The sequence below is a fragment of the Armigeres subalbatus genome, chromosome 1, assembly GCF_024139115.2.
Source record: "Armigeres subalbatus isolate Guangzhou_Male chromosome 1, GZ_Asu_2, whole genome shotgun sequence".
Classification (NCBI taxonomy): Eukaryota; Metazoa; Arthropoda; class Insecta; order Diptera; family Culicidae; genus Armigeres; species Armigeres subalbatus.
This window is the reverse complement of record NC_085139.1, coordinates 215,226,593-215,243,898: the sequence shown is the minus strand read 5'-3', so window position 1 is coordinate 215,243,898 and position 17,306 is coordinate 215,226,593. Positions and strand designations below refer to the sequence as shown.

Here is a 17,306-nt window from a genome sequence, read left to right as displayed (position 1 = left end):
ATGGGTCATACCGGTGGTCATGCTCTGTGGTCGAACTCGATCCTTTTATCGAACAAGTGGCCGCGCGAAGAACAACATGGTATCGTCGCTTTCGCGGCGTCGGTCAACCGGGCGGGTTCCAAGCCCGAGGACGGAAAGGGGTCCTCGTCAAGGCTGGGGCAGGCGTGGGCACCGCGTCGGCAAGTCCCTCTGTGTGCTGGCAAATAGGCTCTATCGCAGAAAGGTCAATTTGGGGTGCACGCGGCATCATCATTCTTGATACCAGTCGTGCAGAGGGAAGCAGGCGCAGAGTCGACCCTGCCCACCTTCCGAGGACATAGGGCGTGGTAAGGCCACCTAGAAAGCCGGCAACGCGCTGGCACGATACCATGGTGTTCTTCTAAAAAAGCGAGTTACGATGTTCGGTGCTGCAAGGACACGCAGCTAACCTCGAGGGTGCGTTGTGAACTGGCCCCCCTTTGAAGCATTACTTTCTGGTTGTACCGAAGGGACTATGGGCTTGGCGGCAATGGAAACGGTTTAGCGTGTCGGGGATGTAGTTCTGCCTCCCTCCTTTGCTGTTGGAGGTGATCCCTAACCCCGCACTTCCTGGACAACCCAGGATGTCTGTTGAGCACTTTCCCCCTCCATTTCTTAGAAAGAAAAAAAACACACACACACACACACACACACACACACACACACACACACACACACACACACACACACACATACATACACACATACAGACATCACCTCAATTCGTCGAGTTGAGTCGATTGGTATATAACACTATGGGTCTCCGAGCCTTCTATCAAAAGTTCGGTTTTGGAGTGATCCTATAGCCTTTACGTATACTTTGTATACGAGAAAGGCAAAAATCAAATAATGCGACAACTTAAACTGAACACCAGCCAATTATTCAGATTTATAGACTATATCGCCAGTGAAAATAAATGCTGTTTAATTGTAAACAAGAGAAATGTTCCGTTCCGTTAAACTCATCCATCCATTCAAAAGCCTCCTTTCAAGGGGCTGGGAAGCCTCCTTCAAAGAGGCTCAGAAGCCTCCTTTTAAGAGGTTTGGAAGCCTCCTTCAAGAGGCCCGGAAGCCTCCTTCGAAACGGCTCGGATGCTTTCTTTCAAAAGTCTCGGAAGCCTCCATCAAGAGGCTCAGAGGCCTTCTTCCGAACGGATCGGAATCCACTTGTTCAAAAGCCTCCTTTCAAAAGGCTTGGAAGCCTCCTTTCAAAAGTTTTGGAAATGTCCTTTCAATAGGTTCTGAAGCCTCATTTTAAGAAGCTCTGAAGTCTCCTTTCAAGAGGGTCGGAAGTCTTCTTTGAAGCTGCTTGGAAGTCTCCATTTAAGATACTCAGAAGCCTCATTTCAAGAGGCTAGAAAGCCTCCTTTCAAGAAGCTCAGAAGCCGCTTTTCGAGGTGCTCGGAAACCTCATTTGGAATGGCTAAGATGATTACTTTCAAAAGTCTCAGAGGCGTCCTTGCAAGTAGTTCGCAAGCCTCTACTCAAAAGGTTCAAACGGATTGAAATCATCTTATTCAAAAGCCTTCTATTAAAAGGCTCGGATGTCTCCTTCAAGCGGCTCGGAAACCTTCTATTTAGTTCCTCGGAAGCGTTCGTTCAAGAGCCTCGGAAGCCTTTAAAAATCTGATTTTTGCAGGAAGCTTAACGTATAAACTTAATTTTAATTGAAAAAAAATCATGGAATATGTGAATAATGAACAGCAGGGGAATAATGGGGCAGCAGGTACTATGTCCGAGAGCTTAACTATCACATCCCAGGCCATCTGCGAGTTGTTATGCCTGCCTAGGATGTGGTGGGGTTTGACAGTGGTCTCTGGTCAACATCTATAAAAAGCTGTAAGTATTCGTAAGCAGGCACCGCCAAAATGACCGTGTGTTGCTCTAACCGCACAAGCCCAAGTGACACCAGTGGGTGGAACGATAAACAGACCTGACACGACGGCCCTTTGAAGAGACAGGAGGTTTGCACAGGCCCAAAAAGCCGTCTTTAAATCCAATAATTAGGAACAACATAAGAGATAATTGAAACATGGACAATGCTCGAGGAGGACTTGCAAGCACTCGGAGTATTCGAGAGACGGGTGCTTAGGACCATCTTTGGCGGTGTGCAAGAAGACGTCGTGTGACGGCGAAGAATGAATTATGAGCTCGCCCAACTCTACGGCGAAACCAGTATCCAGAAGGAAGCTAAAGCTGGAAGGGTACGATAGGCAAGGCATTCCGCAATAATGCCGGACAGCAACCCCGCAAATATGGTGTTCGCTTCTGATCCGGCAGGTACGGCGGCGACGTGGAGCGCAGCGAGCAAGATGGGCAGACAAGGCGCAAAACAACTTGGCGAGCGTGGGGCGTATTCGAGGATGGAGAGATGCGGCCTCGAACCATGTATTTATTTATTTATTTATTTATTTATTTCGTCAACCGACGTAGACTAGTACATATACAATATACATGTTTTTCTTTATTTTCTTAATGCTATAAAAACGGTATTATAGTGTATAAAAATAAAAATAGTTTGGTTAAGTAGTGTTTAATTTTGGGATTTAATGTAAATTTAGATGTGTAGGTTTCGAATTGTGACAAAATATTTTTTAAGGTTCTGCCGAGACATTGTAAAGTCAAAAGTTTGTCAGTGTTCATTATAGATGGCCAAAGGCCATCCTCTGATTGAGAGGCCCGAATTTTGCATAATTTGTACGACACTGATTACTTAAAAATGTATATCGATGACGCAGTTGTCGAGATGGTGTGTAGAAATTTAATTTCGATAAAATGTTTGTTGAATCAATACGCTGCGAAACTATATCGTTAATAAATGAAACCATTGCAGTTTCACGACGCTATTTCAAAGATTGAATGTTTATAAGCTTGCAGCGTGCCTCATATGATGGAAGTGGGAATGTTGTCCAACCTAATTTACGAAGAGCAAATAATAGGAATTGTTTTTGTACTGATTCTAATCTTTCTTCGTGTGCTATTGAAATGGAGAGAATTTCCTGGAAGAGCTACTGGTGGAACTACCGGAGGACCTCATCCAGGAAACTATTCGAAACTTTCACGGAAAAAATATGGAATTTACACAAGAAATTCGAAGATTTTTCGCAAAATTCCCAGGAATGTTTAGGGGAAGGTGGGTAGACTTGATCCCCGGGAAGACCCCTGTTTTATCGGGGACTAAAGTAGTTTTGTTCTAGCATATTTTTTTAGTATAGATCCTCTAGACAAATGGCTTTTATGTGGTGAGTTATTTTTTGGATTGACAACCTTATTTATTCTGCAGGGCAGTTTGTATGTTTTGATTTTTTTATTGGCCACGTAAAGATTTTTTTATTGGCCACGCACAATTTGAACAACTTTTCATAACAATGAACAAATGCTTTCGTTTTTTCACAGCACAAAGCCATAAATATGCTTAATGATCTGTACTGACGAAAATGTTAACATTCCATCAAAGTTTTAGGATATTTGGATTTGAAGTTACTGCCTCAATATGGGGACACTTGATCCCCCATTAGTCACCCATACAAAAATTTGGCGAAAAAATTCAAAAAAATATAAATCTATTCTCAGGCTTCTATTTTTTTGTAGATTGTAGATTGCCGATTGCTTAAATAACTAATAATAACACACTTTAGATAATCGACATCATAATTTGATGTAAAGCTGCTATCATTATGATAAACGAGGAATGCATATTGAAAACATGTTGTATTAATAAACAATTGACATCAGATTTTGTTTTCAATATAATCTCAACAGCAGAGCTTAATATCAATTTGCTCTCATTTTGATTACCAACTTTGCTCGGGATGGAAGCCTTGTGCATGAATTGCGATTAAGCTATATCCAAATTAAAAATTCGAAGTTCTCCAAAGCATTGTGGAGTTTGAACCAAAAGATCGTTCAAGTCAACTGGGCTCGGTTTAAAACCAGTAGCGACCCATGATGTTCCCACAGACTTTTTGATTAATTAAAAATGTATGTCGATGACGCAGTTGTCGAGATGGTATGTAGAAATTTAATTTCGATAAAATGTTTGTTGAATCAATACGCTGCGAAACTATATCGTTAATAAATGAAACCATTGCAGTTTCACGACGCTCTTTCAAAGATTGAATGTTTATAAGCTTGCAGCGTGCCTCATATGATGGAAGTGGGAATGTTGTCCAACCTAATTTACGAAGAGCAAATAATAGGAATTGTTTTTGTACTGATTCTAAACTTTCTTCGTGTGCTATTGAAAATGGAGACTATATAATGCTGCAATATTCCAGTATCTACCTTACATAAGCAATATATAATGTTTTAATTGTGTATGGGTCATGAAAGTTATAGCAGAAACGTTTTATAAAACCCATCATATTATTTGCTTTATGAATAATGGTGTTGTAATGGTCGATGAATGTTAGTTTGGAGTCTAAGATAATTCCTAAATCCCTAACTCTATCGCACTTCTCTACAACCTGGTTTCCTAATGTAATTGAGAAATTTGATGCTGTTCTTTTTCTGTTGAATGATATGAGGTTACATTTTTTACGTTCAGTTGCAATAGGCTTTTATTGCACCATTCGTAGAATGTGCATATTTCGTTCTGGAATATGTTGAGGTCATTTTTATTCCCTATCTCCAAAAAGAGCTTCATGTCATCTGCATAGATTAACACTTTAAGTTTGTCAAGAATGAAGGAAATGTCGTTTACATATATTATGAATAATAGAGGCCCCAAATGAGAGCCCTGGGGACACCGGAAGTGGCTGGACTGGTTTTTGCTCTATTGTTGTTAAATTTTATAATCAATTGGCGATCAGTTAAGTAGGATTCAAGCCATTTGAGTAGTCCCGGCTCAATTCCAGTTTTTTTCAATTTGAATAGAAGCATGGGTATATCTATGCGATCAAATGCTTTACTGAAGTCAGTATAAAGAGCTTCTACATGGTTTCCTTTATCCATTGCATTCAGGGTATATTCAACAAATTCAAGAAGATTAGTTAAACTTGAACGCCCTTTACAGAAGCCATGCTGTGCGTCTGTTATTCGGTTTTTTACTTGTTTGAATAATTTATCGTTTACTATGGCCTCAAAAAGTTTTGGAAAGCAAGAGATAATGGCTATTCCACGATAATTACGTATGTCTGATTTTTTTTCCAGATTTGAAAATGGGTATCAAAAATGAGTTTTCCCATATATTTGGGAATTTTCCTGATTCTAGTGACATATTAAATAGCCAAAATAATGGAGTGGTTAGTTCCACTGCTAGGGTTTTCATAAATATAGGAGGGATTCCATCAGGACCAGGACCTTTCGGAGCATCTAAATTACATAGGGCCTGCAAAATGTCATGGACATGAAGTTGATTCACTCCAATATCATTTGAAAACTCTGGAAAAAATGCAAAATAGTCGCGGTCACGATCATTTTCAGAAAATGTAGAATAGGTTTCCTGGAAAAATCTGCAAAAGATTGCAGCTCTTTTCCGAGCTTTCCCCGCGTTTTCGTCTAGATGCATAATTGATGGAAAGTTATTAGATTTCAGTTTGTTTTTACGTAATTAAAGAAGTTCTTTGGACAGGACTTTATTTCGCTCTCAGTTTTGAATTGTAATCTTCCAATGCGTTACTGATAGCGTAATTCAATTGATCGCATACGTCCAAGTAATATACTAAATTTTCATTACTGTTATGACTTTTGTAAATTTTGTGTGCTTTTTGCTTGCGATTTCTTAAATTCTTGATTTGCCGGTTATACCAAATTGGGTCTTTATTATTGTTATGACGTCGTTTTCGTTTTAGTGGAGTTTCTTGCGAGATTATGTCAGATAATAATCTGTAAAAAGTGTTAACAGATGCTTCGACATTTTCTTCATTTCTTAAAACTATTTGCCAGTTTACACTACTTAACCTACCTCGAATATTTTCATAGTTCGCTAAATTGTATTCAAAGACATCCTCATACTCACAATCGTTGGGTCTTTGTTCTTCATGAATGAATAACGAGTATTCGATTGCAGTGTGGAACGCTTCATTTTTCCACAATGGATTGATAGATTCTGTTACACAGAAATCTTCATAGATATTTGTCAGCAAGAGGTCCAAATAGCAATTTTGATTGTTTTTATATGATTAATTTGGTTCAATCCTAAACTTGCAGACTTGTCAAAAATTAATTGCAAAGTTTCGTTATCCCCAACGACTGGCAGTAAGATACATTCGTTTTCTGAGTCTAGAATAAAGTCAGCATTGCGTTGGTTAATGTCCCCATAGATGTGAACTTTTAACCTCCGGGGATGTTCTGATAGTATTTGTTCAGCGCACTCAAAAAGATTCATAGTTGTGCTTACAAGCATGATTAGGTGGGAAATATACCGATGCGAATATATGCATTTCTCCAGCTATTTGGGTTTTACCCAGACATGCTCAAATTCATTGAACTTATTTGTTGTGATGATTTCTGAATTAAAGTTTGCTGAAATAGCTATTAGAACACCACCACCGGACTTTTTCTGAGACGTTAGAAAACTCCTGTCATCTCTTAACACATTAAAGTTACTTCCGAAAATTTCTTCACTCCTAACGCTTTCATCCCAGCTTGTTTCAGTTGCCAGAATAAAGGAAAAGGATGAGAAGGAATTTTTAAATATGTCCTTCATTTTGGCTGGGCTTTTCATTCGATTGAAATTCTGACAATAAATTAGAACTTCAGTCGAATTCTGTTTCTGCGAAGAAGTTTTTGGAAGTATGACGGTCGACGAAATATTTACCTCTTCTGATGTTTCATGTAGCGTGTTATCTTCACTTGTTAATGTTACTTCCGGAGAGTGCGTCATTGCAATTGAGGGGGTCAAACGCAAATGGTGTAAGTGACAAAAAGTTAGTTTCGAGAAAAATGGGTGCAAAGTTTTCAATATTTTTTTCGTTTCATTCAAATTGTAAGGAAGTTGAAAAAATACTAATTTTCTGTGAATTTATTCATATTTTTTATAAACAACGTACAAGTTATATAAACATATTGCCGCAAAGTTTTAAGACTACAGCATTTTTTGCTGTAGTCAACTCAATTTTGATCAAAATGTCACTTACACTCCTCTGTTTCTAACCCCCTCAATTATCACCTAAAAACGCCAATAAATTAATTTCGATTAAAAAATAAACAGAAATTGGGTGATCTCTGCCTGGCGTGTATATCTGATTACTTACCATAGCTAGGTTCAATGTAAGGTGAAGGTTTGTGATATCAAATAAAAAAAAACTCAACCCAAACTAATTTAAATTTTACGTTCACTTTATTTACTTCACTTTATTGGCATTGAACTCGTCGTACTCGTATTACACAGTAAACCTAATAATGAATAGAGTTAGAGGGGAGGAAGTGCCCACCGGTCGGGTCACACCATTCGTTCCACCGTCAAACTATGCAGAATGGTAATATTCATTGCTCGCACTTATTCCAAGTTAATAGACTGACAGTAGTCAAACTGTCGGACAACTGAAATGGCGATTTTTTTCTCCATGTTTTTGTCTAATCAATTTCGAAATAAAAGACGATGGATTACGCTTGATACTTTTTGTCTATCGAAACGATGTCCAACTTATAAATCTCCTTTTGAATCTTCATCCTATGTACACGAACTTCCTATCGAATATAATAATTATAAAAACATTTTGCTTGTTCTTCTTCTTCTTGTTTTTCGAACGTCTACCCTTCCTTACAGCAATAATAAGAACAGTTTGAGTCCTAGATACGTTCTACACTTCAGCAGCTTAACAGGTTAAATAGTATTAAGTCTTATAACGATGTCTCTGGATGAAACGGACGGGATAAACGGGATCGGACAGAGGGGGTAAAGGTGACAGAACAGAAACTCAGCAATTAAATTAAACCTTAACACGACACAAAAATAATAGATGGCTTCGCTTCGCAGACTAAACAACTAGACAAAACACAAAACTCTCTAAGTTCTAATGTGTGTATGAGTGAGGATTGACGGGATGGTTTATGGGGATCTGCGGGTGTGGGTGGGGTTTGAGTCGGAAGACTCAGTACTGGATGTTGTGTCCCCTCAGGAAGGCATCGATCTGTCCGCTGGCGTGGCTTTGCTGAGGCTGGATGAAGTAGTACTGCTGCTGCTGCGGCTGCGGGACTCGGTGGACCTGCGGAGAGGAAGCCTGGTAGCGGTGCTGCTGTGGCCCGGTGCCTTTCTTGGCGGCCTCCAACCGATCGTTGCGCAGTTGGTTCTGCTGGAGCTCGAGCTGCTGGGCGAACAGCTGCTGGCTGTTGATGAACTGGAGTTCGTTCTGCTGCTTCTGGTAGATCTGCTGAGGGATTTGGACCTGAGCCGGGGCCGGCTGTGGTTGGGAGCGGTATAGGGGGCTCTGCTGTTGGAGTTGATCCAGCGAGACCAGCTGGGGCTGTTGGTGCTGGACTGGGTTGTGGACGTATGGCTGGATGCGGTGGTTCAGCTGGAAGTCACCGTTGCTCTGGGGAAGCTGCTGGTACAGGGCGGTGTCGTACTGTCCGGTTTGTGGGTCGTAGACGAGCTGCGTCTGGTAGATGGGGTTATTGGTGGACTGTTTCGGGGTGGACGATGGGAATGGTTTGGAGGGAGTGGTTGATGCGACTTTGTTTTCCTGTTGGAATTTCTTGAACTCGGCGTCGAAGTCCAATGGTTGACGGGTGCCTCCTAGGAGGGTGTTGGCCTTGGTGGTGGTGAAGAATCCGGTGGCAGTGGTGGTGTCTGGGCGGTAGGTCGTTGGCGGTGGCTGGGTCTGGAGAGTATTCTGAGCAGGTAGTCGGTAGATTGGTTTTGGAGTGATGTTCACAGGAACGGACTGGGTTGGGGTGTGATAGATGGTATTGGGAGTAGTGCTGACGATCTGAACTCGTGGACGCTGGGTTACGGTTTGTGGCTGTTGATTAGCGAATGGACGGGCAGCTGGGCGAGCACGTTGTCCGATTTGAACCTCCTCTTCGGATTCTTCCTGGTTATATCCAGAGTTGTAGTTGTTTTGGAAGACGGTGGTCGTTGGGCGAGGAGTGGTTGGGACTGGGGCTGGTCGAGTTGGACGAGGAGCGAGTGGTCTTCTGGGGTAGTTCTGGGGAATGTTTTCGTTGGATTCTTCCTCGGATTTCTCTTCATCCTCTTCGCTGCCTTCGGGGTTGTTAGGATCGCATGGGTTTCCAGATACGTAGGTGAACTCACGTTTGTTACCGTCTGGGTCGATGTAACCGTACTTGCCTCGGACCACGCAATCGGTTCCACGGGTTTCTTCCTTGAAGGAGCCATCAGCTGCTTCGTAGCCGAATGTGAAAGATCCATCGTCATTCACTTTGTTGTAGTTGCGAATGGTCTGTACTGGTGGGGCTCTGGTCTCTGGGACCTTTTGGCGAGCCGCAACGGGGGCAGCTGTGGTGACTTTCACGGCTTGTCGGTAATTATCAGCACGTGCCCGTGGAGTTGGAGCTCCATATTGTCCGTTGTAGTCCTCTTCGCTAGCCACCAAAACAAGCTGTCGTGGGTCTTCATCTTCACGAGGCTGAGCGCGGTAGTACTGCACGGCTTGTTGCGGACGGTTGTCCTGTTCTTCAGCACTGTCCAGTTCGGCACTGTTCTGCTCCGGTTGTATTACTCGTGGTCGCACCCTTAGTCGGCGCTGTTGTTGTTGTGCCTCGGTGGAACACGCCAGGAGCACGGCCGCTCCGGCCACCAACAACCACTGTGGAAATGGAGAAAGCAAATACTCAGAATTAGTACAACACCCATTGTCTTGAAAAGAAATAATTTAATCAGATAGATAAATTAAAAGGTAAGACGGAAAGTTTATTCACAACAAAGAAATAGCGACGGCAATCTTGTCGACATGGTTGGTAGCCAGATGGAACGCCGATTCTTCCCCCCAAATGACAATCATAATTGCGAGGGCTGGGGTAGTCCACCGGCTAACATCCATTATCTGATAAAATAATAACGAGCCGCACCGAGGAGACAGCAGGAGGAGAAGCGGCTTCCAATAAAGCAATCCACCTCGCGAATTCACCGCCTCTTGGGTCGTTCGTTTCGCTTTTGTTTTCCGCTTAGGTAGGCATGAAAGAGTTGGACACGGAGACGGGAGGAACCCCGACAAGGAAGCAGGCAGGGGCTTCCCAGACAATGAATAATTCATTTCATGAAATAATGGATGAAAGTGATACACTGATGGATCCGAGCGGTTTTACACTCTTGCTTTCAAAGCGAAAGGAAGGGCCTCGAGCAGGAAGACGGGTTGATCGACGCAGCGGAGCGGAGCTCGATTAGTCTAATTGATGGCGATGGAACTTGTCGCCCGATAAGACACATTGCGAATGAATTGCTTGCTCCTTTGCTTTAAGATTGGAGAACGTCGTTTATTGATAGATTGTATTACTTTTGGACTAAGGTGATTGATTTTTAGATAGAAAATCAGTAATTGAATAGCCTTTATTCTTCGAAGAAAATGCATCATGATGATAGATTTTTTCCTTCCTCTGAAGGATAAACCCAGCACCTTAGACATTTGGTTAATTTGAACATGATGGGAAGCACTGGCGGAGTTAAGGTGGGGCATGAGGGGGCACATAACCCACCAAATCGAATATTTTCCCTGAAATTTAATCATATACACAGAGTGTATGAAATTAAGAGTGGCGACATGTGCCGCATTGACAGGTCTCCTGCTCGTTTGGAACACGCATTTGTATGGGAATGACAGATGAATTTTGTTCCAATTCTGACAGTGTCGCCACTCTTAATTACATACACTCTGCATATACAGTGTGTTCAATAAGTTCGAATACACTTTCAAAAAATGTTTAAAAATTGAGATTAAATTATTTCTTTTCCCTGTTCCATTTCATAGAAAGTGTTGTTTATAATTTATAATAACATTTATTTTGGAATGACCTCTATTTTGTACTTCTTCACGAGCTTCAAACCTTTCTAAAACCCATCGCAAGCGGCACGCACGGTCTGCATGGGCATTTCGTTCCAGATTTTGAGAATTACGTCTTGATCTAGTCTTAGTTACTGACCTTGTATTCGTACAGCTTTAAGATATAAAGAAGCAAACAAGTAAGTTAAGAGGGTTCAAATCCGGGAAGGTCGCAAAGTTTTGTTCAAAAAATCGATGAAATTGTCCCCATATAAGGCTTAAATCGCATTTTCCGTGTATAAAGGGTTATCGTCCTATTGGAACACGTAGGGCTGATCTCCGTCTTATCACCGAGCCACTGAGGGTATCAATCGTCCCCAAAACCTCAGTTTTATAGTACACCGCAATGATTTTGACCTTCAAAAACGGATATTTACGATGTCTAATCCATTTTTAACGCGCGTAATAAACAAACAACAAGTGACAGAATGTCAACACCACACACACCCACCACGCTGACACCAATACTAATACAGAATATGTAGATTGGGCTTACACACACAATGATCAAACAATTGCATTCGAACTTATTGAACACCCTGTATATGGACTTCATCTGATAGCTCCAATATTCATCCCAAAAAAAAACAAAGCAATGAAAAGGAATTTTATTTGTTTCTTATTTTTGTGATTTTTTCAGCAGTGAGCACGCTATCAAAAAGAAAAGACGAAATTGGTATCTCTTTGAACTTTCTTTGAAATTCTAATAAGCATCCGAAAATTTTGTTGGACTTATTATGTTGGATTTATTTTGGAATTTCTCCAGGACTTGCTTCGATATTTATTTTTGAAAATGCTTCAGAAATTCTTCACAATTCCTTAATTTCTTTCCAGGAATAAATTAGAAATTTACGCCATTTGACATTCCTTCAGGGATTCCTTCGGAAAATCCTTTGAAAAGGCCTTTGGTTTTTTAATCCGGAAATTCTATCGGAACTTCCATTTGCTTTTAGTAAAACCATGCAAAATTCTCTTGTAGGAATCAATCCGAAAAATTACTTCCGGGAATTTATTAAAGATTGAAATAGAAAATCACAACGAAATTATCTGAGGGTTTCTCACAAAACATCAAAGGAATTTGCAGAAGAATTTCTGAAGAGATTTCCGACAGAATTTCTGGAGAAATATCCAAAGGTCTTAAAAAAATTTGCATTAAATTTCCAGAGGTATGTCCGAAGGAATTCCTGAAGGAATCTTCAGAAGAATTCCTGGATAAAATGCTGAAAAATTCCCAAGTGAAATTTTAGAGAATTCCAAGATTTTTTTTCTGGGTTTTCGGAAGGAATTTCTTAAAAAATTGGAAGAATTTGATGCTTATTGATGCAATTTATTAGAAAAAATCGAAGGAGTAAATAATTCAATTTCGAAATTTATAAAAGGATTTTTTTAAAGAAATTTCGGAATTATTTCCTAAAACAATTTCTTAAAGGAATTTCTAAAGAATTCTTCGAAGGAATTTCGGAAGAAATTCTCAATAGAATTTGTGAAGGAATTTTCGAAGAAATACTTGGAAAAAAAAATCGAAGGAGCGTCAACAAAAATACAAACTCCTGTAAGTAGGGCAAAAGTGGGAAAATTTAGGTAAAATCGGAAAAAATGTTCAGTTTCAAACAATGTTTATTTTAGAACAATTTGAAGAAGATTAAATAAATTAACCAAAACGTTGGATGTAGGAGCAACAAAGTATTTGCTACTTATTAAGACTGCAATCGCCGAAAGAAATCAATCTTAATAGCAAAACTTCAGTCGTCAACCCCTAGACTTCTGAGGAATTTTTGACGGAATTTCGATAGGGATTTCCGAAAATCATGTTGACTTTCCGAGTAATTCCTAAAGAAATTTCCGAGGGATTATTCCTAACACATTTTACGAAGGTATTCCTAAAATAATTTCCATTGGTATTCCTGAAGGAATTTTTCATAGGTATTTCCGAAGAATTTTCCAAAATAATTCCTACACACTTAATTTTTTTTACCGGGATCGCAGCAAAATGTTAAACTTTTACCAAATTTCGCACAGCCGTGCAAACATGTTTTTTGCCGAGATTTCTGTCAAAATAGCTGAAAATCAGCAAATAATTTGCCGAAAATCAGCTAACAAACGTCATTTTGCCGGGATATCAGTTTTTATTTTGCTGGGCAGACGGCTGTGCGGATTTTTGCTGAGCTGCAGAATTAAAAACTGAGTGTGTAAGGAATTTCTAAAAAAAAAAACTAGTAAAGGAATTTCCAAACGGAATTTCCAGATTAAATCCTGAAGAAATTTTTGACATTCTTAAATTTCTTCAGGACAAATCCTTATGAAAATCGTTTCTTCGGAAATTGATTTAGGAATTTCTTTGGAATATACTTGAAGAATTCTGCTAGTACTTTACCAAGGACTTCCTTTGGAAAAATTTACCAAAATATTTCCTAAGGAAAATTTCTAAAGGAATTTTTTAGTCTAGGGAAAAAATTCCTTCGAAATTTTCCTCAGGAATTTCTTTAGAACTTTCTTCCAGAAATTCTTTCCAAAATTCGTTTAGGAATGTCTTTGGTCATTCCTCCGGATTTTTTAAGAATTTCTACGGAATTCAATCTGAGCATTCTTTCGGGATTCTTCAGAAATTCTTTTAGGAATCCTTCATAAATTTCATTTGAATATTATTTTGGGAATTCCTTCGAGAGCTCTATCAAAAATCCTCATGAATTTCGTTCAGGAAAATTCCGAAATTTCTTCCGAAAATTCCTTCAGGATCTTATATTTTATTATTTTTCGAAAGAATTCTTTCAACAAAATTTCTGGAATAATTCCTGCAGGAATTTTGAAAGAAATTTTACATTATTTTGTTGAAGAAATTTCTGGAGAAATTTACAAAGGCCTATCGTGAGGTTTTACGAATAATTGCTGGAGGAATATTCAAATGAACCACAGAAGCAATTTCATAAGTTGGATTTTATAAATTATTCCCGAAATAATTTCTGGAGGATTTACTGGTGAAATTTTAGAAGAAATTACTGGAGGAATTTTCGAAGAACAACCTGAATAGATTTTGAACAAGAATTTCCAAACAAATTTCTGAAGGAAATCTCAAAAGAATTTCCAATGGAATTTCTAAACAAATTCCTATTAGAAGTTTTGTATAAATTTCTAGATTTCTACAGGAGTTCCTTCGTAAATTACTTCAGACACTTCTGCAAGATTTCGTTCAGAACATCTGAAGGCATTCCTTCAGGAGATCTGTCAAGAATTTCTCCGGAAATTCCTACAAAAATACGGACAGTAGAAATTGTTTTACCCCATGTGTTGAAACTGGAATTAGGACATGCCAATTAAACCCTAAAATATCAGGATTGCAGTCGATCGATCATCATACTTCTTTGAATATTCTCAAGATTTCAGTTCTGCTGAAACTCCTCCGGAATTTCCAATCCCTTTGGCAACACTTTCAGAAATTCTTCCAGATATTCCATCAAAATTCAACACTCTCGGCTCCCGTAATTCCACCGGAATTTTTTTCAGGAATTTCCGATCAAAATCCCCAAAGAAATTTCCGAAAGAACTCTTGCAGGAATTTCCGAAATTTTCTTTCTCTTTGCATTCCTCCAAGAATTACTTCGGAATTTCCTCTCGGGATTCTTTCAGCAAATTTTCAGGAAATTACTACGGAGATAGATCCAAATATTCTTTTGGAAATGCATCAAGATATTCCTTTAAAAAATCCCTTAGGAAAACCTTTGAAAATGCTTAAAGAATGCTTGCGTCTCAAGAATTTCTCCAGAAATTCCTTCCAAGATTTCTTCGAAAATTCCTTTGGAAATTTGGTCGGAATTCCTACTGAAGGTTTTTCCGAAATTCGCTTAGGAGATTTATTTATGATTTCTTGTTGGTTTCGGAATTCCTTTGAACTTTTATTTTGAGAAATTGCTGCAGCAATTATTCAAGGAATTTCATTTAATAATTCTTTCAGTATTCCTTAGAAAAATCTCTCCGGTAAATCTAGGAAGCAATTCTTTTTGGAGATCCTACCAAATTTCTTCAGAACTTTTTGAGTCATTCGGAAATTGCTTTGAGAGTTCTTTCGGAAATTTTATTTGGAAATTCTCTTAAATATCCGTTAGAAACTTTAAAAAAAAAATTCTTCTAGCATTTCCTATTTTATTCTTCAAAAAAAAAATGTAAAAATCTTCCAACAAAATTTTCGGAATAGTTCCTGCAAGATTTTGGAAAATATTTCATATGGTTTTATTAAAAGGATTTCCTGGAGGAAGTTTCTAAGGCATTTCCAGAGAAATTTACAAAGGACTTCCCAGAGAATTTTCTGAAGGATTCCCCGGACGAATGTCAAAATGGATACCTGGCGTAATTGTCTTAATTATTCCGGAAAGACTTCTCAAAGAATTTCTTAAAGATTTCCTAAAACATATTCCGAAGAAAATATTAAATGAATTTCCTAAGGGAATTCCCAAAGAAATTCCTGCAGAAATTTCCGAAGGATTTCACCTTAAAGAATTTCCGAAGGTATCCCTTAAACAATTTCTGTAGGTATTCCTGAGGAACATACGAAAGATTTTCCTGAGACGTTTCCGAAAAAATTCCAAAGGAATGAATGATTTATAGTCTTGTATCTTCTTCTATATAATAAAAATGGAATGGTCTGTGTTCGTGTTCGCATAACTCGAAAATGGCTGGATGGATTTTCTTCTTTCCTTCAGCAAATATGTTAGTTATCGTTCCGACGGGTTTATATGATATTTCCTCATGCGAAAAACACAAGTAGGGCTGAGTAAATGTGAAAAATTTAAATTAAGATTTGTATAGCAATTTCGCACGGACAGCTCACAACCCGCATTTTCGCCTACGATGCAGGACAATGTCTGCAGCGTCGACTAGTAGACGATAAAATGCAATAAAAAATCAGTTATATTTGAAACAGCCTGGAATTAAAATTAAGATTGATCTATCGCTTGGCGGATTAACGCCTCCAATAATAGTTCTTATTGCTGACGCCAAATTATAAATGAATCAATTATGCCAAAAATGCTGTGGACCGACCATTACCCGAGCACTGGTGCTGAATTTTTTTTAGGTCATTATCTTTCATATGCATGTTGTAAACATTTGCATTTGATAGTTTTAACATACAGATGAAAAGCAAAAACACGTAGAAAACGTGTTCAAAAATGTGCGGATAAGCCCGTCATAAAATAAAATAAGCCTGAATTTTGTTTCCTTGTATGAATTTTTCGTTGATAATAGTATGGAAACAGCAGGTATTCGCGTCTGGTTGTTGCAATTTGGTTCACCCTTATAAAACGACAATATAAAATAATATCGCTACCATTGAGCCTGTTCCTGGAATGAAATCCGGCCAAGAATATCAATCGTTTGTCAACCACCAATCAACAAAATTTCGTTATACTATGGGCTCAGAAGTTTTGGTCAAAATTCTAATTTTCAATCGTGTTTAAAAAAATCCCTTTTTGTGTAATCGATATGCACACAACAAATTAGCCTTCGACGGGGAATCTTGTAATGAGTATACACGAATGTGAAAATTTTACAAATTCACCTATCAGTATCTTTTGAGGAAGGGCCGTTTGGCCGAATGCCATTTGGCCAAAAGGGTCATATAATGGCCCAATTGGCCGGATAGGACATTTGGCCTAATAGGTTATTTGGCCAAATAGGTTATATGGCCGTATAGGTCGTTCAGCCGAATATGTCATTTGATGTCTCACAAATGAGAAACAAGAAGTAAGAAGTAATGAGGAAGAAGAGAGGCTTCTCCCTTCTCAATTTACGCAGTTAAAAGTGATAAGTGAGAAATGAAAGGTGAGAAGACGTCTCACTTCTAACTCTTCATCTCATAATTCTCACTGTAGAAAGTCTCACTGTCCAACTTCTCACTTCGCACTACTCACTTTTCACAGTGAAAAGAGAGACATGAGGAGTGAGAAAAGAGTAGTAAGACGTCTCACTACTCACTTCTTACTCCTCATCTCTCACTCTTCATTTCTCACATCTTACTGTGAAAAATGAGAAGTGCAAAATGAGAAGTGAGACGTCTCTTCTCACTTCATGCTTCTAACTTTTTAGTGTGAAGTGAAAAACGAGGAGTGAAAAGTGAGGCGTCTCAATACTCACTTCTCATTTCTCACTGCTTACTGTAAAAAGTGAGTAGAGAGACGTCTCACTACTGACTTCGCGTCTCTCACTGTGAAAAGTGAGACGTCTCACTTATCACTTCGCACTAATCACTTTTCACAGTCAGGTGTGAAACGTTCCACTTTTCACACCTCATTTCTCACTTTTCAAATGAACTATTCGGCCTAATAACCTGTTCGGCCAAATAACCTGCTCGGT

General features: G+C 39.1%; 1 protein-coding gene across 2 annotated transcripts in view; it reads right to left on the bottom strand.

Moving 5' to 3' along the window:
* Positions 1-7,281: 7,281 nt before the first annotated feature.
* LOC134205762 (PAX-interacting protein 1-like) overlaps positions 7,282-17,306 on the bottom strand; it is a 151,717-nt gene continuing 141,692 nt past the window's right edge. For both annotated transcript variants that reach the window (XM_062681329.1, XM_062681330.1), the window contains exon 3: positions 7,282-9,731. In XM_062681329.1, the coding sequence (XP_062537313.1) occupies positions 8,055-9,731 (1,677 nt within the window). In that variant the 3' untranslated portion in view covers positions 7,282-8,054. The remainder of the gene's footprint in view (positions 9,732-17,306) is intronic.